This window comes from Orycteropus afer, unplaced genomic scaffold (assembly GCF_000298275.1).
Source record: "Orycteropus afer afer isolate SDZICR_OR568_19922 unplaced genomic scaffold, OryAfe1.0 scaffold00297, whole genome shotgun sequence".
In the NCBI taxonomy this organism is placed as follows: domain Eukaryota; kingdom Metazoa; phylum Chordata; class Mammalia; order Tubulidentata; family Orycteropodidae; genus Orycteropus; species Orycteropus afer.
Window position 1 is genome coordinate 943,148 of NW_006921884.1, and position 27,801 is coordinate 970,948.

The following is a 27,801-nucleotide window of genomic DNA, read 5'->3' on the forward strand; positions in this document are numbered from 1 at the left end:
AAGAGATTTGGAAGACAGCTACCTGGCCAACTGACTGGAAGAGATCCATATTTGTACCCATTCCAAAGAAAGGTGATCCCACAGATTGTGGAAATTATAGAACAATATCATTAATATAGCATGCAAGTAAGATCTTAGTGAAGATAATTTAAAAACAGTTGCAGCAGTATATTGACAGGAACTTCCAGAAGTGCAAGCTGGATTCAGAAGAGGATGTCAAACAAGGGATATCATAGCTGCTGTCAGATGGACCCTGGCTCAAAGTAAAGAATACCAGAAAGATGTTTACTTGTGTTTTATTGACTATGCAGAGGCATTTGATTATGCAGATCATAACTAATTGAAGGACTTCTGCCAATATATATTGTACTAGAGTATGGAGTTTACTTCATTATCATCTGCATTGATGCAATGTTGCTTTTGATCTTCTTCCGATAAGGGCTTGATACCCAAACTAGTTGGGAAATCTCTTGAATTTCCTGGAGGCCTTGAGGATCAGACCTTAGGATGATCCCCAACCATACATAGAGCAATGCCAAGGAAAACACATCTCTGTTAAGAACTCAATCAATAGAAAAATTAAGAATGAAATATGCTTCTATCATGGCAACTTGAAAACAAATTCAGTAAACCATTTAATTTTTTCAATATTTAAAATGTTACCTTTTGATAGCCTACTAGAAACATAAACCCACTCATCAAAAACAAAAATACAACTGAAACCAAAATCTCAAACATATAAAACTTTGGATGAATTTCAGGGAATTCATGAGACCTACTGAGCCCATGGAAGCCATGTTGAGAACCACTGACTCTTTGTAGTACTTTAAAATTTTAACAGGTGGTATCAAGAGAGGTACGTAATCTTAATTAAAAATGTACCATATGAGGAACATACCTGTGCTGAACCTCTATATTTTCACCTTAATTATAGGACATTATATCATTTTGATTCATCATTTCTTCCATTCACTTTAGCTGGTCTACATTCAAGAACAAGTTTCAGAGTCTCTTCTGACATACATTTTGGTCTTTTTTTTCTTTCTTGGCTTTATAATGACTTTTTGTTTTCTTCATGTATGATGTCCTTGATGTCATCTCACAACTTGTTTGGTCTTTGGTCATTAGTTTTCAATGCATCAAATCTAATTATTGAGGTGGTCTCTAAATTCAGGTGGGATATCCTTAAGGTTACGTTTTTTTATCTCATGGACTTTTTACATTTTTTTCAGCTTCAATTTGAACTTATACACGAGCAATTGATGGTCTGTTCCAAAGTCAGCCCCTGACCTTGTTCTGATGGATGATATTGAGCTTCACTATCATCTCTTTCTACAGATTATTTGATTCCTGTGCATTCCATCTGTCAAGGTCCACATGTATAGTCACCACTTATGTTGCTGAAAAAAGATATTTGCTATAAATAAGTCATTGGTCTTGTGAAACTCTATCATGGGATGTCCATCATCATTTCTATCACTTATGCCATGTTTCCCAACTACTGATCCTTCTTTGTTTCCAACTTTCTCATTCCAATCATTAGTTATTACTAATGCATCTTGATGCATGTTTGATCAATTTCAGACTGCAGAAGTTGGTAAAGATCTTCAATTTCTTCATCTTTGGCATTAGTGGTTGGTGCATAAATTTGAATATGGAATATGTGAGGCTCTTGCTTTGATTATATAAACAGAGGAAATAAGTGTTACTTAATAAAATCAGTGTATTTGTTAGACAAATGCTTTCAAAATACAATCTTGACAGAAGGGGAAAAATTGGAATAAAAGCAGTGCTCAGCTTGAAAAGATTGGGTGCCATTTGCCTCGAGCAATGTCTCCATTGCTGGGAAACTATTCATTCATCAAAGATGAAGCACATCACAGATATTAAAAGCAAGTCTCTGAGCCAGACTGCTGGACACAAATCCCAGGCCTGCCTCTTGATCTGTGACCTTGGGGAAACAATTCACACCTTCTGTGCCTCAGTTTCTTCATCAATAAAATGGAGATTATAAATAATTGTACTATCTCATAAAGTTTCTGTGAAGAGTAAATGAGTTAGTTGTTGTTAATATTTAGAACTGTGGTTGGCATATACTCTTCAAGCATGCTAAAGTATTAGCTATTTCTATTATGTTCTATTTTCAGTTTTATAGATAGAACTCCATGTTTGTTGCTATTTGCTTTCTATATAAAAAAAAAAACACTTCTATAGAGATGGTAAATTTGTAAGAACCCTCACATGAATACATCAACAGTTTACAAAAGGAGTATTTTCTTTGACTTTTAGTCTTCTACTGAAGTGAATGTCTCTCTACACACATATGCCTACAATTTTTTATATAGTAGCAAATGTTTTTTATACCAAAACACCAAACTAAACTCACTGCTGTCGAGTCGGATATGACTCATAACAACCCCTCCTTGGGTTTTTGAGGTGGTATCACTATGGAAGTAGATTGCCCAAACTTCCTTCTGAGGAGTGGCCAGTGAGTTTGAACCGCCAGCCTTCCAGTTAGCAGTCAAATGTCTTAGGCACTATGTCACCACATAGGAAGTGGTAAAACTACTCTGAGATCTTCTCACAAAGTGTATGGTCAGTAAATGCAACTCTCCAAGATGGATCTCAGATTCCATCTTATTTAGCCACACTTGTAAGAACTGCAAACCATTTTCCTTCTCCCTCCCTGTCATGTAACCCCCTTTTCCCCCTGTCAGATATTAACCACCTTCACAGTAATGTATTAAGTTATCCTTAGCATAGTTTTAAGAAATAATGCTTGCTAGCCAGAAACATGTTATCAAAGCACACACAGGTGCTGGTCTGGGGCTCTGTCATGGTCACAACCAGGTACCACTGTCTCTGAGGCCAATCACATAGCATTCCATTCCCAATCACGTAGCCCCCGTCTGCAATTCCTAAACTCAGATATAAATATTTCTGCAAAGTGGGAGGGGTTAGTGGTCCTCTTGGATCCACTCCGGCCCACCACTGCTGGACAATGAATTGCTAGCAACATTTGTAAGCCTACTTTCCTTTATCCTTTATCTTGTAAATCCTTTCTCTACTAATTCTCTTTGTTTCTGTTATGGATAAACATTCAGGTCTGCTGACATCTCTGGGAAAGTTTTCTGAGCTGCCATTATCTACTAAGGAGGAAGTTTTAACCTTCTTCTATAATTCCCATGATACTACGATTGGTCCCTCAACAATTTCTAAGCATTTTGCCCTAATTTTGCTTTTTTTTTTTTTTTGTCTGTGTTTCATGGTTGTTGGGGTGAACTTCTTCCATATAAATCTCCAAGAGTCTTTATTTTTTTTTTTCCTTTATTAATTCTTTGGAAAAATATTTGTTAAGTAAAGATACACATAATTGCCAAACAAAAAGAAAATTACTGAGTACTCAAAGTATTTTTCTTTCTTATCTTATTCAAGAGCCAGGCAAGGGGGTATTTGGAAGCAACCTTTAAGGGTGGTCCAGAAGATGGTGAACCAGGCACAGAGGTGTTTGGAAGCAGCATTTAAGGGAGGCCCAGAAGGAGAGCTGGGTGCAGTGTTTGAAGTAGCTTTAAGGGAGGTCAGGAAGTGAGCAGAGTGGTTTACAACAGCTAAGGGAGATGAACTTGTCTGTCAGTTTGTCATCCTGTGGTGGCTTGCATGGGTGGAGAGAGACTATGCCACCAGTGTTGCAAATGCCAGCAGGGTTACCCATGGTAGACAAGTTTCAGCAGAGCTTCCAGGCTAAGACAGACTTGGAAGAAGGAAGAAGTTATCCACTTCTCAAAGAATTGGCTAATAAAAACCTTATGAATAGCAGTGAAACACTGTCTGATATATTACTAGAAAACATTATGAATAGCCCTGAAACAATGTCTGAAATAGTGACATAAGATGAGACCCTCAGGTTGGAAGGCACTCAAAATACAACTGGGGAAGAGCTGCCTGCTCAGAGTAGAGCCGACCTTAATGATATGGAGGGAGGAAAGCTTTCAGGACCTCCAAGTGCTGCTGTGGCACAACTCAAAGTGACAAGAAACAGCTGCAAACATCCATTAATAATTGGAAAATGAAACGTACAAAGTATGAATCTAGGAAAATTGAAAGTTGTCAAAATGAAATAGAACACATAAAGATCAATATGTTAGGCATTAATGAGCTGAAGAAGAACATGGCATCAGGATTGGAGGAATATTCATTAACAACCTGCGACACACAGACAACAAACTTTGCTTGCTAAAATCAGGATAACTTGAAACACTTACCGACAAAGATTGAAGATTATAGTCTGAAGTATGGATTATATCTCAACATAAAGAAAACAAAAATCCTCACAATTGGATCAATAAGCAACATCGTGATAACTGGAGAAAAGATTGGAGTTGTCAAAGTCTTCATATTACTTGGTTCTATAATCAACACCAATGGAAGCAGCAGTCAAAATATCAGATGACTTATTGCATTGAGCAAATCTGCTGCTAAAGACCTCTTTCAAGTGCTGAAGAGCAAAGATATTTCCTTGAAGACTAAGATGTGCCTGACACAAGCCATGGTAATTTTAATCGCCTCATATACATGTGAGAGCTGGACAATGAATAAGGAAGACCAAAAAAGAGTTGATGCTTTTGAGTACAATGGACTGCTAAAAGAATGAACAAATCTGTCCTGGAAGAAGTGCAGTCAGCACGCTCCTTGGAAGCGAGAATGGCCAGACTTCATCTCACCTACTTTGGTCATGTCGTAAGAAAGAACCATTCCCTGGAGAAGGATATCATGCTTGGTAAAATTGAGGGTCAAAAAAAAGGAGAAGTTCCTTTGGATTGACACAGTCGCTGCAACAATGGGCTCAGGTATAGCAGGGATTGTGAGGCTAGCACAGGACCAGGAAGTGTTTAGATCTTTTGTACATGGGTTCACTATGAGTCAGAGATGACTCGACAGCAGCTAACAACAACGACAACACCTTAGTCAGTATATCAAGATCTCCTATGCCAGGCTTTCCACATTTGTAGGAAAAAAAGGCTATTTCCCTTATTATTAAAAAATGACTTGTATGAAAGTTTTATTGGCAGCATATCACATAGTTATAATTCCCAAACAGTGGAAAAGTTGTGCTGGAATATCCAATAAATGCCTGAAAACATTTCATATCATAGAGAATTAAGGAACATGTTTAACTAAATGTAACTCATAACTCAGACACTAAAAATATTTAAACAATGAATTGCAAGGCTTGTGGGCAAAAGGAGATACAAACATTAGAGAAGAAAATTTAGAGGAACCATTCAGCTTTGGATTGACTTGAGTACATTTCAGAAGCACTTAATCAACAAATTCTTTAAATATTGGATTGGTGTTCTCACTTCTCTTTCTATTCTCTTGCTCATAAGGAGAGTAGGGACAAAGTGGGAAAAAATTAATTACAAAGTATACTATCTGTGAATCATTATTTTACGCCCTCAGAAAGAAATAATAATCACCTAAGAAACTCTGGGGGAGCTCTGGTAGCGTAGAGGCTAAGGCACTTAACTGCTAACCAGAAGGCTGGTGGTTCAAACCCACTAGCCACTCCTCGGAAGGAAGGTTGGGCAATCCTACTTCCATAGTGATAATGCCTCGGAAACCCAAGGAGGGATCGCTATGAGTCAGGGCTGACTCGACGGCACATAGCAACAACAAGAAACTCTGGTGGTGTAGTGGGTAAGGCATTTATTTGGCTGCAAACCACAAGGTCAGGGATTCAAACCCACCAGCTGCTCCATGGGAGATTTCATAATGATTTACAGCCTTGGAAGCTGAAGGAGGGTCACTATGGGTCAGAATCAACTTGATGGCTGTGGGTTTAGTTTTTTGTTTGGATAGGTCACTGGGCACACTAGCCAAAATTTGAAACCTAATTTTCGAATATAAAACTCTTGTAATAAAGTAAATGTTGCACATAACCAGAAATTTTTGGAAATCTGAGGTAAAAAGAATCCATGAATTTATCAGTTTTTTAAAGACTGTATATTGTGGTGATCATAATAATGATGATAGATGTATCCAGATCACCTAATATTTTCCAGCTTATATTTTGTAAACACGGAAAGATATAATTAGTATATCACCTGCAATGAAGAGATTTTCTGTAAAGGGAGACTAAAGCATCCTCCTTAAATTCTATGCCAGAAAAATTAACACATGCCAGTAGATTTTCTAACATGAGTAGCTCTCTTGAAATTTTCTCAGGTCTTCTTTTGGAAAAATCAGAAATGAACAACTTTTTATATAACAATAACAATAAAAAGATATGTTAGCATTTCTTAGGTTTCTGATGATTTTAAAAGTCATCCATACAATTATTTCCAGTGTTTAAAGGTACTTTTCCTCCATGTCCTCTCTCTCTGCCTGCTACAGAAGTTTTTACCCTCAGTGATAGGGAGAGGATTACCTTCTAATAGCATCATTTCTTAGGGAGATGAGTTTGGGGTGCCCACTGCAGGACCATAGAGGGCTCCTCCCTGAAGAAACAGGAATTGGAGTGGGTAGGTGTGCCCATGATGTGTAGTTGGTTTGCTAAACTCCTGATAATTATAAAACTTTAGCTCTCAAGTTTAGATTTTCAAAGATCCATCCATTCAAATTCTTCCACATTTTCCCAGCAAAAATGAGTCCTTATGACTTATTTGCAAGGCATACTATTTATAACAGTTACCCTAAGAAGCCCTTGTGGCACAATGGTTAAGCACTCAGCTGCTAACCAAAAGTTCTGCAGTTTGAACCCACCAGCAGCTCCATGAGAGAAAAGGCCTGTAGATCTACTCCCATAAAGATCACAGCCTAGGAAACCCTACTAAGCAACTTTACTCTGGCATATAGGGTCACTATGTTTCAGAATTGACACCATAGCACACAATGGCAAACACAATAAAAGTTGCCCAGGTGCATAGTGTATGTGTGTGTGTGTGTGTGTGTATGTGCTGCAAAAGAACCAAAGAGTATGGTAAGTGAGGAAAGTTGCTTTAAATGGAGAATAACCTAAAAGTAAAGGACAAATGACTTTTGTGCAAAGATCACTGGGCCTAGATAAGAGTAAGTGTGCCCAGAACTGTTGGATTAAGGATAAACATCTCCTTTTGTTCAGAGTTTGCATTTTGGTACAATCTGACACCGTCAGCAGGGCAGGTAATTAATAACATTTCTTAAAAGAATATTGACAGTACTTTACTTAGAGAAATCATAGACATATTGAATAAGCAACTATTCAAAATTCTGCTTAATTGAATCTAGATAAGAAATTACAACACATTACGGTATTTAGCACATTCCTTACCTTCTTCATTATTCTTTGGAATCTTTTGCGTTCAAGCCACCCTCTAACATGCGCCTGCATGATGGTGATCATTCTAATTATTTTTTTTGTGATAATGAATTTGTTCCTTTCTCGGAATACTTGGAAGATTTCTATGTGTGGTCCAATTCGTTTAACTTTATTGTCATTTTTATCAATTTTGCTTAAAGTAGTTTTCACCCTACAAATAAAACAAAAAACTTTTTTATTATAAGTGAAAAGAAAAATAAATACTTCTGCAAGTAGTCTTAATTTCATTTCAATGATGAATATATTGAAATGGGAACGTAATTGTTACATAGAATTCATGTATGACACTACATGGAACATGCCAATAAAGCTCATCCAAGAAGGCTGAGTATGCCAGAATCAATGTATAAAATTAACTCTACAGTAAGGAAACCAAAGAAACAAATCTGTTAAAGTTTATTGGCAATTATTTAAAAGAGAGAGAATCTGATAAACAAGATATTTTTATAGGAAAGGTAGGTGAAGTTTACTCAAATTTTCCTGTCCCAGTAGCTATTTTAAACTAAGGACTACTTTAAAACTGTTTGGCACTGATACTCTGTTTACCAGACATCGTTCAGAAAATAATTTTGATTCCCAAATACTCTCAATAAAGAGTAATTATAGTGTAGTGACATGTTCATAGACTCTAGGATCTACAGAAGCTAAGAGTCATACCAGAAACCACGATAAGCCCTGCAATATTCATATAGATAAATAGCCTGTGCAGTGAGGATAGACTTGTGAGAAGACTGTTGATTTTTCTACCATGAGCAAATGATCTATAACCCTGTGTATGCTGTTTTTGCTTTTGTAGCTTGTTGCAGTTTTTATATGGTGGCTAGTTTTTTTCTAAAGCCTTCCTAAGTCTGAAGTCTAGTTCCCTTGCCATTCTTAGCATTTTTATTTATTTATTTTCCTTATCAATGCTCTTTTTCTGAATCTCCCTTTCACAGCTACAGGTTCCACTTAGATACTCAGGTCAATTTACGCACCAGAGCCAAGTCTTATCCAAGAAGTTCAGGGAACATTATTCTGCATCCCAGCCCCAACTCTCTTATGTATCACTGTTTCTGCTTGTTTTGTTGTTGTTGTTTTCTTCTCTTAGTCTGCTTTGATTTTTTCCTTATACTAGTTCTTGAACAACTCTTGTTTTGTTTTGTACATAGTGCCCCCCCTTTTTTTAATTTCCATGGTGACTGAAATGTTGCCAGTCTAATTTTGATTATTTGTCCCAGTCATCTACCCTCTTTTGGGCCATAGATGACAGGTAATCCCAACTCTATTATTTTGCATTTGTCTTTTTTTGTGTGTGCTGTTTTCTGATAACCTCTGGGTTGTATGTCACTTGCACTCTACTATAGCTAAAATCATTCAAGAGATAATTTTGTTCCCCATGTAATGGAGATCAGCACCAGATCAAGAAACTTTCATAACAAGCATTCCTTGGATATCTTTTTGACTCCCTGACCTTCCTACTCCCACCTCGCCACAACTGACCACTGAGATTTGCTGAGACAGCACAAATTGAGCTTTGTATTGACATTCTGATCTATAGCTAAAGATGTAGAAATGAGGCTGCTAGCTTCCTCTGTGCATATGTGTGTAAATTAAAAAAAGTCCTTTCCCTTCCTTGCAAAACAAAAGGAGTTAGATTTTTATAATTCTCTTACAACTACAGCCTTTTTTTTTTTTTTGCACCTATGGCTACTTCTTTCTCTCATTGTCTCTTGAGAAAATTTTGTAGATTAAAATAAAAAATTTAAAAAAATGCGTACTGCCATCGAGTCAATTTAACTCTTCGTCCTACTTCCGTAGTGATACTGCCTCAGAAACCCAAGGAGGGGTCGCTATGAGTCGCGGCCGACTCAATGGCACATAACAACACCAACAACAACAACTCCTTCTTAGGTTCCCAAAGTGGTATCTCTACAGAATCAGATTGCCCAACCTTCCTTCTGAGGAGTGGCTGGTGGGTTTGAACTGCTTGCCTTCTGGTTAGCAAATACCTTAGGCACTATGCCACCAGGTTTTTTTTTTTTTTTTTAGATTAATGATCCATAAAAATATTTCATTTTGTGCCCAAAAAGACAACTCTACACAAAAGAGAAAGAAAATAAAGGTTGGTTGGTTGGTTACTTCCTTCTTTTCTTCCTTTGGTTAAAGCCAACTTGATATTGAATGGCTTAAGAAAGAGAGCTCCAATTTCTATGAAAATGTCTGATTAGTTTATAAAGTTCCATGTAGGAGATAAAATGGGAGTGCATGTTTGTTTCTGGCTTCTCCAGAACTTTAAGACTGATTACGAAATCTAAAGAATTGTAAGTTGATGACTTTTCCTCCTTTATCTGAAAAGAGAAGTATTGTGAAAACAACCAAAAGAACCAAGCCAAGAAATAAAGGAAAGCATCGTGTTCTAACCAAAAAAAAAAAAAAAAACTCCTCACTGTTGTGGAGTCAATTTGACTCGTAGCAACCCCTCCTTGGGTTTCTGAGGCAGTATATCTATGGAAGGAGCTCTGCTACCATAATGCCTAAGGTTGTTGTTGTCCCTCCAGTCGGACTGATTCATAGCAACCCTTCCTTGGGTTTCCAAGGCAGTATTACTATGGAAGTAGATTGCCCCATCTTCCTTCTGAGGAGTGGCTGGTGGTTCTGAACCGCCAGCCTTCTGGTTAGCAGTCAAATGCCTTAGGCATTATGCTACCAGAGCTCCTAATCTACTTCCGTAGTAATACTGCCTCGGAAACCCAAGAAAGAGTCACTATGAGTCGAGTCTAACTAGAGGGCACATAACAACAACAACAACAACATATCTATGGAAGTAGATTGCCCAATCTTCCTTCTGAGGAGTGACTGGTGGGTCTGAACCACCAGCCTTCTGGTTAGCAATCACATGCCTTAGGCACTATGCCAAAGGTATAAATAAATCTTAAAGGGATATGAGTGATTATAGAGTGATACATATTGTGTACTACTGAGCATCAGCAGCCAGAACTAGAGTTCTACTGGTCTCTTGCTTGAATTGTACATAGTTCTCAATCACCTTCTTTTCTGTGTCGGTGTGTGTGTGTGTAAATGAAAGCTAGTTATTTTGGTTAAAAGCCATAGTTACTATGAATGACTGGGTGCCACATTAAGTAAAGGAACTACAAAGAAATGCAAGTATGTTTCAAAAATGATGACCATGTTTTGTCTGCTTTTTTATCAATAAGGAGAGAACGGAACTTTATCTTAGGTACCAGACATACAGACTTTGACAAATAGTATATTTCCAGATAATTAGAACCAAACCAAAAAACCATACTCACTGCCATCAAGTTGAGTTTGACTCAAGTGACCCCTCCATGGGTTTCTGAGGTGGCATCACTATGGAAATTGATTGTCCAACCTTTCTTTTGAGGAGTGGCTGGTAGGTTTGAACCCCGGGACTTCTAGTTAGCAGTCAAATGCTTTAGGCACTATGCCACCAGAGCTCCCAAATTATATAAAGGAAAGAGAAATTTGAGGTTGTAGAATAAATTACAGAAAACTTGAAAGTCAATTGTACTTGTAAATAATGAGCTTGATAAGAAGCTATGGAATTCACTAAATTTTTACAAAGTTAGGCCCATTCCACGAGTCAGAATTGACTCGATGGCAGTGAGTTTGGTTTGCTTTTTTTTTTAATCATAAAATAGAGAAATTCTTGTGAATCCTTGACTATAAAGTATTACATAGGTAGTAAATAAAATGAGTAAAAGTGGAGTTTTCTATTACATCAACAAACTGATCTTTGGCTACATAGTCTGCTCTTAATTTGTTAGAGGAAAAATCATTCTGTGCCATTAATATATTTTAACAGATAACAAAAGTTCCTTGTATCACACATACACACACAAAAAAAAATCCTTTTTAATGCTTGTGAATCTTTTTCTTTTTTCTTCATAATCCACTTCTTACAAAAATATAATGTTCCTACTTTTTAATATTACTTTTGGCTGTGTTCCATGTTTTTACTCTACAGGTACTTTACTCTAAAGGCTTTTGTTCATACTTTACCTCCTCTGGAAATTCTTCCTTAAATTGTGCTTCCCAAATTCAAGCTCAAATTTCAAATTATAAAACTATTACAACAGTGTTTTAACTTAAATATCTTTTAGGTGTCTTAGATGGCTGTGGACCATACATACCAAAGATATTTTGCTTTCCTATATAAAAGGAGGAATACCAGAAATGACAAAGTATATATTTCATGGCCTAAAATTGATCTAATTCAATACTACAGTGAGAGCTATTCCACTTATCAATGCTCAGAATATGAAAAAAAAAAAAAAAGGAGGGGGGTGACTAACCACAGAGAAGCCTTGCCTCTTTAAGTTAAATATATAACTAAAATGCTGTTAATATAAATATGTTAGAAGAATCCTGTAGTGAATGGATTCCACTGATAGCACCATTTAATGCCTCCTTATATGCTTATCTTTGCATTGTGACTTTGTAGCTCCACCCACTAAGTATTAGAGTCTACCAACCTTATGAATCTGAACTGGCCTTGCGAACTGCTTTGGCCAACACATTCCAGTGGAAGTAATAATCTGTCAGTTCTGAACAAGTGTCTCAAAAGACCTTACACAGTTCCATTTTCACAAATCACTGCATCTAAATGAAAACAAGCCTTCAAGCTTCTAAAAGATGAGAACACATGGAGAACAGACACATCATTAGGGCTTCAGAGAGCCCAGGTGACATGAGCCACACCTAGACCAGATCATAAGAATTGCCCACTAATAAATAATAAACAGTTGCTGTTTTAAGCTACTAAGTTGTGTGATGTTATTGAGGCATTATGTTCATTCACATGCATTATGTTCATTCACAAAGGCTAACACAATTACCAGAAGAGATAGATATTTGTGCCCATTCCAAAGAAAGGTGATCCAACAGAATGTGGAAATTATAGAATGATATCATTAACATCACATGCAAGTAAAATGTTGCTGAAGATAATTCAACAATGGTTAAAGCAGTATAGTGACAGAGAACTTCCATCAATTCAAGCTAGATTCAAAGAGGACGTGGAACAAGGGATATCTTTGCTGATGTTAAATGGATCATGGAGAAAGCAAATAATACCAGAAAGATATTTACCTGTGTTTTATTTACTGTGCTAGGTCATTCAACTGGAATTATAACAAATTATGTGTAACATTTCAAAGAATGGGAATTACAGAACACTTAATTGTACTCATGAGGAACCTGTAAATGGACCAAGAGGCTGCTCTTCAAATAGAACAAGGGGAAACTGCATGTTTAAAACCAGGAAGGGTGTGTGTCAGGGTTGCATCTTTTCACCACACTGATTCAATCAAAGACTACAGTCTTCAGTATGGATTACACCTCAGCATAAGGAAAACAAGAATCTTCACAACTGGACAAGTAAGGAACATCACAATAAATGGAGGAAAGACTGAAGTCGTCAAGGATTTCTCTTAACTTGGATCCACAATCAATGCTAACAGAAGAAACAGTCCAGAAATCAGAAGACATATTTCACTGGCCAAATCTGCTGCAAAAGGCCTCTTTAAAGTGTTAAGAAGCAATGATGTCACATTGAAGTTTAAGATGTACCTAGCCAAGTATTTTCAATTGCCACATATGCATGTGAAAGCTAGACAATGAATAAGGAAGACCAAAGAAGAATTGATGCTTTTGAATTATGGTGTTGGTGAAGAATATTGAAAATACCATGAACTTCCAGAAGAACAAACATATGTGCCCTGGAAGAAGTACAGCCAGAATGCTCCTTAGAAGCAAGAATGGACACACTTCACCTCACCCACTTTGGTCATGTTGTTAAAAGAGACCATTCCCTGGAGAAAGATATCATGTTGGATAAAGTAGAGGGTCAGTGAAAAAGGGGAAGATCCTAAATGAGAGGGATTGACACAATGGCTGAAACAACAGGTTCAAGCATAGCAAGGATTGTGAAGATGGCACATGACCATGTAGTGTTTTGTTCTGTTGTACACAGGATCTCTATGAGTCAGAGCCCACTCGTTGGTACCTAACTATAATACCACCACAAAAGCATATTTTCTCTTTCATAATTTCTTTTTATCTCTCTCTCTCTTTTTTTTTTTTTTTAACCAATTCCCTCAAAGCACTATATAAGATCTTGTTGACAATACATGTTTTATTTTACTTTTTATTAGAGTTATTGTTGGTAGGTACCATGGAGTTAATTTTGACTCAAGGCTTTATTCCATCCATGTCATTAAGGTGTACTCTACTTTGAGGAGGCAGTTCTTCCTCAGTTGTATGTTGAACACTTTCCAACCTGAAGGGCTCGTCTTCCAATGCTGTATCAGACAAAGTTTCAGGGCTATTCATAAAGTGTTCCAGTAACATATCAAAGAGTGTTTCACTGATAATCATAAGGTTTTCACTGGTCACATTTTTGATAAATGGACCCATCCTTCTTCTGAGTCTGTCTTAGCTCTGCTGAAATCTGTGCACCATAGGTAACCCGACTGGTATTTAAAATACTGGTGGCATAGCCTCCAGCTTCACAGCAACACAAAAGCCACTACAGTATGACAAACTGACAGACAAGTGGTAGTTTGGTGTGGTAGGTGATAGGAAGTATTAAAAAAAAAAAAACCCGTTGCTTATTGTGCAATTGCTAATTGTGCAATGTCAATCACTTTACAACTCTTATCTCATTTAAACCTCACAATACTCCTAAAAGTACCAATTTCCAAATAGAAAAAATCTAGGGCATAGACAGATCATGTTATTTTCTCATGGCCATACAATAAGACACAGACCCTAGATTTGAATTAAAAAATCCACATGACTTCAAATCCTGTGTCCCTAAACAATAGGCTATATTTCCTGTCAAGGGACATGTGTGGGGCAGTAGGTATCTATAAATTAATCACAGGGAATGAGGGTCGAAAGTTGAGGAATGTTGAATGTTGGTTTGAGGATAAAAGTATGCTTCGCTGAGCAAATGATTGACAGGATAAGAATTGAAATTTAGGACAAGATCTTCATGGCTGTGTATAGAATGAATTGGAAAAGGTATAGTTGGACAGGAGCCCAAGTGAAGAAAGGCCTGGCAATATGCTTCTATAAAGATTATAGCCAGGAAAATCCTATGGAGCAGTTCTTCTCTATAGCACATGGGGTTGCATAAGTTGGAACTGATTTGACAACAGCTAACAAAAACAACAGAATTGGACAGAAGGCTGAGAAAAATTAAACAATTTCTAGCCCAGGAGAACTGGGCTAGAAATTGTTTAATTTCTAGGACTAGGACTAGGAACTGGGCTAGAAATTGTTTAATTTCTAGGACTAGGAGAACAATAGAGTTATCAGCAGAGGCAGACCCTGGCAATGGGGCTAATGTGGATGGGTATCTAAGATCAGAGTTTCTCATGGTGTCTTGGCTATATTTGTAATTGTCACTTTGTAAACATTTTCCATGGGCAAAGAATTTTGGGTAATTTAAATCAGTTCTTCAGTGTTTCTCAAACTGCTTTTAGATTTCTGCTAAGTCATTCACGTTCAAAGAATGAAATTAAGTTAGTTCTTCAGTTACTGTCCAACAACATAACCTAGGAATAGTATATAAGAACAAGCAATGAGGTTTAACTTTCTTCACATTGCCTCAGATTGACACTCATTTTCTGCATAGAGAAGCATCTACTGAGAAGAGATCATATGCTGATCTTTCTTCCTTTAGTTTTCAAGTACTCAAGACTGTCTTTGAGAGTAAAATTTTAAAAAACAAAGTGCTTTATTACCCAGTTTCTCAATTTCAAATTCTGTAACTCTATTAAGAGATACCATATACTCACAAAAATCCTAATATAGATAATACAGACATCCTATATTTTGTCTATGTTATCATTATGAATTTTGAAATAAAAATTCCTAACCTTGGATTTGCAATGACCATGCCACTAAGGGATCTTAGAGGTTTCATCATGTAATCAAATTTAAAAAATCTGGTGGCATAGTGTCTTAGGCATTTGACTGCTAACCAGAAGGTTGGCAGTTCAAACCCACCAGCCACTCCTCAGAAGAAAGTTGGGCAATCTACTTCCGTAGTGATATCACCTCTGAAACCCAAGGAGGGGTCGCTATGAGTTGGATCCAACTCTATGGCAGTGTGTGGGTAATTAAAACCCAAACCTGGCAAAATTAATTGACAAATAGGAAAATGTTCCAATAATAATTTTAAATTTAAATTACAAGGCAGCATTTCCCTTTCCAAAATTAGGAGGAAAACTCTATCAACACTATCCAATTCCAGAAAAAGTTTGGTTAAAGATGCACTTCCAGCATTATTTTTGGCTGTCTAAACCATGTGGAAAGTGATTTGGTAAAATGAATCAAGAGCATAAGACCTAGTAATTTCCTTTCTGGGCATTTGCCCTAATTATGAAAAAGCTGTATGTATAAAGACATACATCATAGTTTCATGTAAGATAGCAGAAATTGAGAAGAAAATATCTAATTAAATTATGTTATATCTAATTAATAGACTATTCTGAGGTCATAAATGTAATATTTATTAAAATTCTATAATAACTTGAGAAATGATTATGGTATCATAAAATTACATTTAGAGAATAAAGATCTTAAATTATATGTATTATAGGATTACAGCATTATTTTAAAAAATGATACACATATATAAATAAGGGCAGAAAGAAATGTCAAAATGTTTTTGGTATGTGTGTTACAGTAGTGTCTCTGAATCCAGTCCGGCAGTGGAATCCTTGGGGAAGCATTTGCAAGGAGCTCCTGCTCAGGACCCATGCTCAGAGATTATGATTCATTGATTGCTCCAGTAAAACTGATACAAACCCCTGACTAAACACATTATTGGGTTATAAAGAAAAATGACTTCTTTTTTATTTTCTAATTTTCTTCAAATTTTCTGGAACAGACTCACACCCATTGTGTAAGGTAATAGAAAAATATTATCATTAAATCCATTAATTGCAGCAGTAGTAGCAACCCTTAATTAAGCCTTTATATTGACACTCTCTCCTGTAATCCTCAAAACAGTTTTCACTGGGTAAATGTTACTATTGTGACTTCATAAATGAGAAAAGTGATGTGAAAAGAAATTAAGTGGCTTCCCAAGATCATGTGGTTGTAATTAGCACAGTCAAAATTCAAAGTCCTCTTCTTCTTATGTCTGATAAAACCATACAAGGAGAAAATTATGTCATGACTTTGGAAAGGTTAACACTGGCCATCATTGATCCCCAGTGGTTAGGATGATTTAAATGACTGGCTTTAGTTTTTGTTTGTCTGTTTCGGCTACACTGAAAAGATATAGCCATACTTAATAAACTGATTTGATAAGAGAAATGTTTAATTTTATGCCAGGTACAAGAGTGAGTCATAGAACAAGAAATATATTGCAACTGTCAAATATATGGAGGCCAAATAACTAATTAAAGAGTCAGTGGGAATTATTCTTTGCTTCGCCACCATTTTTAATGTATTAAATGTATTATTAAATTTAATGTATAATGTCTTAACACAATTCTGATGTGGAGAGGATTATTGAGGATTATCATTGTCACAAAGAATCTTAACCACTAAAAACTAAACCTTATCATTGAGTTGATTCCCATTCATCATAATATAATGTGCTACAGAGTAGAACTGCGCTCCATAGAATTTCTTTGGCTGTAATCTTTATGGAAGCAGATAACCAGGTCATTCTTCTGTGGCACCACTGGGTAGGTGTGAATCACCAACACTGAGGTTAGCAAACACCAAAAACCAAACCCACTGCCATTCAGGTGACTCTGACCCATAGTGACCCTGTAGGACAGAGTAGAACCATAGGGGTTCCAAGGCTGTAAATCTTTATGGAAATAGACATCCTCATCTATTTTCTGAGGAAAAAAGTGAGTTCAAACCACTGACATCTTGGCCAGCAGATGAACGTCTTAACCACTGTGCCATCAGAGCTGCCCTTTAAGTTAGCAGTCCACTGCAAATCATTTGTGTTACCAGGGACATTCTTAACCACTAAAAAGTCTCTAGAGAACTCCTAAAAAATCTTTGTGAAGATCAAAATGTGAGTCATTAAAGGTTAGACATAACACCAACTTTTCACCATTAGAAGAGGCCATCCTGTTTGTTCCTCATACCACTTCCTACAAAAGTCACTCTAAGAAAGGCTGAGAGCAAGACCAAGGGCGAGTAACTGAATCTGACTTTCTCACTTGAAGTTTGACATATCTGTGGTTTAAATATCAAATCAAATAATGTTTTTTTGGAAGAGAAAGAATCATTAAGCAGTATTACTTTTGAGAAAAGATACAACAATAAGTTAATTAGTAAGTTTATCATGTCTGAACATCAGATACTATGCTTGGCAAACATTTGAACAGGGAATTTCCTTTCAACTGCTAATGCTTATATGATAATATATATTAAACACTAAATCAGTTTTAGAGTTTGGTTCAGATATTGCTACTAATTAGTTTTGGCTGATATTGAAGTATTTTGTATTCCCCATTTATAAAAGCACTCTTTGCCCATCTGTTCATAGGTTGAAAGTGATTAAAGGATACTTATTTTGGCTGTTGTAAAAGGCAAATTCTTTTTAAGCTGCAAATATGTGAGAAAACCAGTTTGGGCTGCCAAGTTCAGAAATATATTAAAAGAGATTTGTGATGCCTCCCTCCTCCAATTCCTCTTCCAACCTGCATTATCAGAAAGTAAATATCACCGCTTTCCTGATTAGACGAGCATGTCTGCTTTGTCCAAATGCTTTGCAATTTAGTTATAATTTACACAATTTACTCTGATTTGGATCCTCTGCTCCCAAGCTGTGTCAAGGGCTTTCGTTTCCTGTATGTGCAGCCTTGAAGTAGAAACATGTGATGCCCTTGTGCTAGGGTGCTTGGAATGCAGGATCTGAAAGCAACTTGGGAAACGAGTAGAACAAGTTTGTGGCCTACTTTAATCCTCTCAAGAAGTTCTGTTCTAGTTGAAAACAAAGTATTAAATTCAAAATGGATACTGTAAATTCTTAAGAACAGATATAATACATTTCCATGAAATACATACTTTTTTTCCCAATATTATTTTAATTCTCCATTTCCAAACTTCCTCTTCTGAAATCTGTTTACTTCATAAATCAGAGAGGGCTCCTGGGACTTTCTTAAATAAGATGCAATCTTCTTGAAGTAGAAGATAATGCCATTTTAACTCAAGCAAAATTTTTAAATAGCTTAAATATCTGAAGGAGATATGTTTTCTTCGGTGCTTTGGACTGTGCTTTTGTACCACTATCATTCCTCACAGCCCTGTGTGATGCAAATGGTTAAGCACTTGGTTGCTAATCCAAACATTGGAGGTTGAAGTCCAACCAGAGGCATCTTGAAAGGCTTAGTGATATACTTCCAAAAAAAATCAGCCATTGAAAACCTCATGAAGAACAGTTCCATTCTGATACGAATGGGCTGTGTCAAGTCAGAGTCTATTAGATGGTTTTATCATTCCTCACAAAACTACTCTGCCTCAACCTGTCAAAAAACAGACCACCCCACTTTTTGCTTCCCCAATCCTACAACAATCTGTTTAAACTAGATTATATTAAACAGTGAAGGCTGATAACCTTTTTAAAATCTCCAAGGGATATTAGCATTTTTAGATAGGATATTCTTTACCAAAATAAATTCCTGATTAAAAGATTTCAAGCAGTGAACTATTCAAAATAATCAATATGGGAGAAGAAACTCAGGTGAAGTAGAGAACCAGGAAGAAGAAATTCTCCTAGCCCGTTACGTCACATCATAGGATAGAGGGGTTCTGTTGTTATTCCAGCGCTTCTTGGTTTTGATTTTCCAGTAACTTTTCCTCAGAGTAAAATAAAGACTTTTAAATTCCAAATTCAGTTACACAATTCTTCCTTCCTTCCCATTTAGCACAGATAAAGATTTTGGAGGAGTGCTATTTATTATAAATTAAGTTGAGATTATAATTTCACAGAACAGAAAAGCAAAAATAGCAATTTAAATCGTTCCAATTTAATTGATTCTGACTTTGTGATCCAAGTAATATATGATACACTTTCAAGGAATTCTCTTTAATCCAATCATTTCCAACCCTTTTTTTAATTGTTCTTACATGTTCTACCTGAAACCAAAATTAAAAAACAAAAATTACCCTTGAAGACAACTGAACTGACTGAGGTATTGATAACGAGCTTGTAATGGGAGATGACTTTCAGTAGGACATCAACCTGAGTTGTCTATTTTTCCCTATGGAATAAGGAAAGTAGTTGTTCTATGTTTCCTCCTTTTACAGTAATTTATTCCTCTCGTGGCTGTCCTCTGCTCCTACCTCAAACATTAGTCAGTCATGGGAGAGCTTTCTCTGCCCGCTCTCATCTATCTTTCTCACTCCAGTTCAAAATGGGCAGAATTAAAGAAGATTAGATGCCTATTCACACAGATGATTTACCACCAGAGTACGGCTTATTTAAGTAATAGGACTTCCAATAGTGAAATAAATTCCCACAACAATTAAAGCAATTCTAAAAGCAATTTGTGATGTTACCTCAGTATTTTATTTCGAATCACATATATGTTTTGTGTTGTGTTGTGTTGTTTTCTTCTATAGAGACCCTATCAGTACACAGGACAAAAACAAAACAAACATCATCATCTGGATAAGGGAAATGTCAGCATGCACACAGTACAGAGGTGGATGGAATCTGTTGAATTACAGTCATGAAGTTCATCATGTATAATAGAGAACAAATGAAACCATCACAAGATCAAGATTGGTTGCAGGTCAATCCATTCACATACGTGTTTTTTGTGGTTAGCTGTCATCAAATAGGTCCCTAATTCGTGGTGACCACTTGCACAACTGAACAAACCACTACCTGATCCTGTGCCATCCCAATTATCAGTTGCAGAATGGCCCATTGTTGTGATCCATGGGGTTTCAATTTGTTGATATTTGTTAAGTAGATTGTGGTAGTCTGGAAGGTCTTCTTAAACCCATTCAGCTTTATATTATCACAGAAGCCTCCACTGACAGACATGCAGTAGCTGTTTATGCTTCAATTGAACATGTGTCTTCCACATATTGTTTTGAGGTGCCATTGAAATGGCTCCAACTTATAGTGTCCCTGTGTACAAGAGAACAAAACACTGTCTGGTCCTGTGCCAGCCTCACAATCCTTGCTATACTTGAGCCCATTGTTGCAGTCACTGTGTCAATCCATCTCATTGAGGGCCATCCCCTTTTTCAATGACCATCCACTTTACCAAGTATGATATCCTTTTCCAGAAATGGTCCCTTTTGACAACATAACCAAAGTAGGTAGGATGAAGTCTGGCCATTTTTGCTTCCAAGGAGTGTTCCAACTGCACTTCTTCTAAGACAGATTTGCTAGTTCTTCTGTCAGTCCATGGTACTTTCAGTATTCTTTGCCAACACTATAACTCAAAAGAATCAACTCTTCTTTGGTCTTCCTTATTCATTGTCTGGCTGTCACATGCACAGGAGACTACTGCAAATACCATGGCTTGGGTTAGCCACACTTTAGGCTTCAAAGAGAAATCTTTGCTCTTCAGAACTTTAAGGAGGTTTTTTGCAGCCCAGTGCTGTACATTGTCTGATTTCTTGACTGCTGCTTCCATTGGTGTTGACTGGGAGACCAAGTAATATGAAATCTTTGACAACTTCAAAGTTTTCTCCATTTATTGTGATACTGGTTATTGGTCCAGTTGTGAGGATTTTCGTTTTCTTTATATTGAGGTGTACTCCATACTGCAGTCTTTAATCATCATCAGTAAATGCTTCAAGTCATCCTCATTTTCAGCAAGCAAGGTTGTGTCGTCTGCATATCACAGGTTGTTAATGAGTATTCCTCCAATCCTGATGCCACATTCTTCTTCATTTAGTAAAACTTCTTAGATTATTTGGTCAACATAGAGATTGAATAAGTATGATGAAAGGATACAGCCCTGACATACTCCCCTCCTTATTTTAAACAATGCAGTATCCCCTTGTTCTGTTGGAATGACAGCCTGGTCTATGTGCAGGTTCTTCATTAGCATAATTAAGTGTTCTGGAATTCCTATCCTTCTCAGTGTTGTCCCTGATTTGTTATGATCTACACAGTCAAATGTTTTTGCATAGTTAATAAAACACAAGTAAACATCGTTCTGGTATTCTTTGCATTCAGCTAAGATTCATCTGACATCACCAATGATATCCCTCATTCCACACCCTCTTCTGAATCCAGCTTGCACTTCTGGAAGTTTCCTGTCAATATACTGCTATAACTGTTTTTGAATTACCTTCAGCAAACTTTTACTAAGACGTGGTATAAACGTAAGTTTGATAATTTGCACATTTTGTTGGACCACCTTTCTTTGCAATGGGTATGAATATGGATCTCTTCTAGTCATTTGGAAACTCTTCTAGAATTTGGTAGCTGTCTTCCAAATTCCTTGGCATAGAGAAATGAATGCCTCCAGTGCAGCATCCTTTTGTTGAAGCTTCTTAATGTGTATTCTATCAATTCCTGGGCCTTGTTCTTCACCAATTCCTTCAGTTCAGCATCAACATTCTCCTTCAGTACCATTGGTTCTTGATTATATGCCACCTCCTGAAATAGGTGAACATCAACCAATTCTTTTTGGTACAATTACTCTTCCTTCCATCTTCTTTTGATGTTTCCTGCATCATTCAACATTTTGCCCAATAATTTTTCAGTACTGCAACTTGAGGTTTGATTTTTTTTCCTTCAGTTCTTTCAGCTTGAGAAATGCCAATGTATTCTTCTCTTTTGGCTTTCTAACTCCAGGTATTTGCACATTTCATTATAACAATTGACTTCGTCTTTTCGAAGTGCTCTTTGAAATCTCTGTTCCACTCTTTTATCTTGCCATTTCTTCCATTTGCTTTAGCTACTCTGGTAGCATAGTGCCTAAGGCATTTGACTGCTAACCAGAAGGCTGGAGGTTCAAACCCACCAGGCACTCCTTGGAGGGAAGATTGGGCAATCTACTTCCATAGTGACACTGCCACAGAAACCCAAGGAGGGGTTGCTATGAGTCAGGTCCAACTCGACAGCATATAACAACAATAACAACAACTCTTCATTCAAGAGCGAGTTTCAGAGTCTCTTCTGACAACCATTTTGGCCTTTTCTTCCTTTCCTGTGTTTTAATGACCTTTTGCTTCCTTCACATATGATGTTCTTGATGTCAACATACAATTATTCTGGCCTTCAGTCATTGGTATTCAATGCATCAAATCTATTTTTCAGATGGTGTCTAAAATAAGGTGGGATATAATTAAGGTCATAATTTGGCTCTCACAGACATGTTTTAATTGGCTTCAGCTTCAACTTGAACTTGCATATGAGTACCTGATGGTCTGTTCCACAATCAGCTCCTGGGCTTATTTTAGCTAAAGATACTGAGCTTCTCCATTGACTCTCCACAGATTTAGTTGAATCTGTCCCTGTGTATTCCATCTGGTGAGGTGCATGTGTATAGCCACTGTTTATGTTGTTGAAAAAACACATTTGCAATGAATAAATCATTGGTCTTGCAAAATTCTATCATGGACACTTCGGAGTCATTTCTATCACCAAGCCATATTTTCCAACTACTGGTGATTCTTCTTTGTTTGTAACTTTTGCATTCCAATCCCCTATAATAATCAATACATCTTGATTGTGTATTTGCATAATCTGGTAAAAATCTTCAATTTCCTCATGTTTTGCTTTGGTGGTTGGTGCATGAATTTGAGTAATAGTAGTATTAACTGATCTTCCTTGTAAGCATATGGATATTATCCCATCACTGATAGCACTGTACTTCAGGATAGATCTCAAAACAGTCTTTGTGATGATGAGTCCCATGTCATTCCTCTTCAATTTGTCATTCCTGGCATAGCACATCATATGCTCATCTGATTAAAAATGGCCAAAACCAGTCCATTTCAGCACACTAAGGTCCAGTATATTGATTTTTATGAATTCCATTTTATTTTTGACAACTTCAAATTTTCCTAGATTCATACTTGGTACATTCCATATTCTAATTATTAATGAATGTTTGCAGTTGTTTCTTCCCATTTTGAGTCATGCCACATCAGCAAATGGAAGTCCCAAAACGTACTCCATCCACACCATTAAGGTTGAGTTTCTATGAAGAGGGAGTTCTTCCTCAGTCATATTTTGAGTGCCTTCTGACCTGATTGGCTCATTTTCTGGCACTATATCAGACAATGTTTCAGGGCTATTCATGAAGTTTTCCAGTAATATATCAGTGTTTCATTGTTATTCAAGATGTTTTCACTGGCCAATACTTCATTCCTTCGACTCTGTCTTAATCTGGAAATTCTGCTGAAACCTTTCACCATGGATGACACTGATTGTATTTGAAATACCAGTGGCATAGCCTCCAGCCTTGCAGAAACACACAAGCCACCACAGTACGTACGAAAAACTGACAGACTTGGCATAACATACTATACAAAACATTGTTCCACCTCCTAATTTGGTGACTAGCAACTGGGATCTTAAAAGCCTGCAAGCAGCCATCTAGATGCAATGATGGGTCTTGCCTCATCCAACGCAAAGAAGAACGAAGAAAAACAAAGATTCAAGGAAAGAATTAGTCCTAGTGACTGGGACACCATGCGATCTTCAGCCTATATGACTATGAGACCAGAAGAACTAGACGGTGCCCAGCTACCAATGTCAACCACTCAAAGGGAGATCTCTGTAGGAGACCCTGGATAGAGAGGGAGAACAATGTGGAACTCAAGCATCTGACAAAAAAAAGGGGGGAGGAGCAGGTTTGCTGGTCTGATAGAGCCTGGTGGAACCACTGAGACTATGGCCCCTAACTGCCCTTCAGGTCTAGAATTGAACCCACACCTGCAGCTTCCAGCCAAGCAAAAGACAGGCATAAGAGTTGAACATTTACCTGAGGTAAATACACTCCTTGGAGAGAACAATCATGGGAGAAAGAAGGACTGTTTATGCACAGGGAGACAGCTCAGGGGGCAGGTATGCATGAAGGGATGGACACATGGAAGAGGTGACTGTTGGGAGGAAGTGGGAGGGGGGCTGTTGCAATGTGATGAATTGTGGTCAATGTCATGAGACAAAGTGTATGTGAACTGCTGTATGGAAAGTGAATTTGCTCTGTAAATTTTCACCCAAATCATAAAAAAAAAAAAAAAACCTGACAGATGAGTGATGGGTCTCCCAAATGCAAGGTGAGAATTCTACCACTGAATGACCACTGCCACATATCTCTTTTAGGCATTATTATTTTTAAAGAATCAGGGATAACATCAAGCAGGCACATTCAGAGAGGTGGTTGTTGTTAGGTTCCTCCTGTCAGTTCTGATTCATAGTAACCTTATGAGAACAAAACACTGCCCAATACTCAGAATTGTTGTTATATTTAAGCTCATTGTTGCAGCCATTGTGTTAATCCATCACTTTGAGGGTCTTCCTCAAAGACCAAACATGATCTTCTTCTTCAGGAACTATTTCCTCCTGATAATATATGTCCAAAATAAGCAAGACAAATTCTGACCATCCTCACTTCTAAGGAGCATTCTGCTTGTACTTATTCCAAGACAGATTTGTTCATTCTGGAAGTCCATGGTATATTCTAATTAAAATGTGGGAAATAGGAAGGACTATCTGTAGAGCAAGTAAGATCTTACTGAAGATAATTCAAAAACGTTTGCAGCAGTATATTGACAGAGAACTTCCAGAGGTGCAAGCTGGATTCAGAAGAGGACGTGGAACTGTTGTCAGATGGATCTTGGATCAAGGCAAAGAATATCAGAAAGATGTTTACTTGCATTTTATTGACTATGCAAAGGCATTTGATTGTGTGGATCATGATAAATTATGGATAACATTGAGAAGAATGGGAATTCCCAAACACTTGATTGTACTCATGAGGAATCTGTACCTTGACAAGGAGGCTGTTGTTCAAACGGAACAAGGGGACACTACATGGTTTAAAATCAGGAAGGAAGTGCATCAGGGTTGTATCCTTTCCCCATACTTATTCAATCTATATGCTGAGCAAATAATCTGAGAAGCTGGACTATATGAAGAAAAACGTGGCATCAGAATTGGAGGAAGAATCATTAACAACCTGAGATATGCAGATGATACAACTGCTTGCTGAAAGTGAGGATGACTTGAGGCACATACTGATGAAGGTTGAAGAATACAGTTTGCAGTATGGATTACATCTCAATATAAAGAAAACAAAAATCCTCACAACTGGACCAATGAGCAGCATCACAATAAATTGAGAGAAGATTGAGATTGTCAAAGAATTCACGTTGCTTGGTTCTACAATCGATGCCAATGGAAGCAGCAGTCAGGACATTAGACGACATGTAACACTGGGAAAGTCAACCACGAAAGAATTGTTTCAAGGGCTAAGGAGCAAGGATGTCTCCCTGAGGACTAAGGTACACCTGACAAAAGCCATGATATTTCCAATCACCTGGTATGTATGTGATAGCTGGACAATGAATAAGGAAGACTGTAGAAGAGTTGATGCTTTTGAGTTGTGGTGCTGGGAAAGAATGCTGAAAGTACCAGGGACTGCTAAAAGAACTAACAGATCTGTTCTGGAGGAAGTACACCTGAAATTCTCCTTGGAAGCTAGAATGGCCAGACTTTATCTCACCTATTTTGGTCATGTTGTCAGAAGGGACCATTTCTTGGAGAAGGATGTCATGCTTGGTAAGGTGGAGGGTCAACGAAAGAGGGGGAGGCCTTCAACGAGATGGATTGACACGGTGGCTGCGATGATGGGCTCAAGTATTGCAGGGATCGTGGAGCTGACACGGGATCGGGAAGTGTTTCTTTCTGCTGTGCATGGGGTCACTGTGAGTCAGAAATGACTTGACAGCACCTAACAACAACAACAACAACATCTGTAGAGCAACTGGTAAAGTGAGATGAGATTTTTGGTCAACTTTCCATACTCACCCTTTTTATGAGAAAGTAATTGCAAAACTGATCGGTCTCTATGGGAGATGTTCATTTGTCCTCATTTTATTTATGGAAAGGATTATTGTGCTTTAAAGATTGAAAAGTATGTATGTTTTTCCTGTCTCTACTTTGCTTGCTCACCTTCAGGATATTTTCTTTTGGATTTCTTATAGGAATTGCACTTACTCAAGGCCTTCCCTTGAACTATCCAGCCATTTTCTCTTTCCTAGTTCCTGATTCCATATGCTCATCTTTTCCTTATTTCCTTTTACATTCTACAGCAGATACTGTGCATATGAGTGAGGAATTAGACTCTAGGCTTCTCCTAGAGCTGCCATCTCTGTTCCGGGGAAGAAATCAGTAAGTTCCATATAGCTTGGAGCCTAAGACAATATGCTCTAAATTAGTTTCATGGAGAAGTTAGTTACTGGTAGCTGGGCACTTTATGTTCTTTATGGCTTACTAATTGACATGTTTTTTTTTTTTTTTTTTTCATCCAATCAAGCCATTTTGTTGTAAGGTGACCTTGAGTCAATTCCAAGACATGGTGACTGCATATGACAGAGTAGAACTTCCCCATGAGGTTTTCTAGACTGTAATCTTTCTCCTACAGAACCACTTGGTGTGTGTGTGGGGGGTTCCTGAACACCAACATACCAACCTTTCAGTTTGCAGCCAAGCACTTAACCATTGAACCATCAGGGTTCCTTGATCAAGGCAAACTCATGCATTAGAATAATGCTGACATGCTGACCTTCAGTGACTCTAACTGATGTCAGACTCTGGACACATTCAGGGCTCTAGGCTAAGGATGGCTCACTGCCTGTTGCTGTTTCTGCCTGGGTATACAACTGTCTTGAACAGAACCCTTGTACAACAGAATAAGTAGTAGAAGAAAGATACCAAAACTACACAATGATAAAGAAGAGGTAGTTCAAATTTCTCAGCAATATTCATATGCATCCTGAGAAAAAGAAAAAAAAAAAAAAAGACATTCTAAATGCCAGAGAAATAATCATCATATGCCAGAAAAGTTAGTGAAAACAGAGCATCAGGACATACCAAATACAATAAAGTGATCTCAGGGAAAAAGACATTGATAATCAAGGCAAGCATCTGACCTAGACTTGTAGTTGTTGTTATGTGCCATCCAGTACCAAATCATAGCTACCCTAAATGCAACAGAAGAAAAACCCTACCAGGTACTGCTCCATCTTCATAATCGTTGCCTTGTTTGAACCTAACTGTCACAGTTACTGTGAGAATTCATGTTATTACACTTCTTCCTCTTTTTTTTGCTGACCCTCTACTTTTCCCAACATTATATCCTTCTCCAGGTATTGTTTCCTCCTGATAACATATCCAAAGGACATGAGATGGAGTCTTGATATTCTCACTTTGTTCTTCTGGCAGTCTATTGTATATA

The 27,801-nt window shown here is 37.4% G+C and overlaps 1 protein-coding gene across 1 annotated transcript in view; it reads right to left on the minus strand.

Annotated features, from left to right (window-relative positions):
- The window catches only part of IQCM (IQ motif containing M), a 735,830-nt gene that overhangs the window by 408,172 nt on the left and 299,857 nt on the right, over positions 1–27,801 (minus strand). Inside the window, exon 12 of the mRNA XM_042782394.1 lies at positions 7,310–7,508. Within this exon, the coding sequence (XP_042638328.1) occupies positions 7,310–7,508 (199 nt within the window). The remainder of the gene's footprint in view (positions 1–7,309; positions 7,509–27,801) is intronic.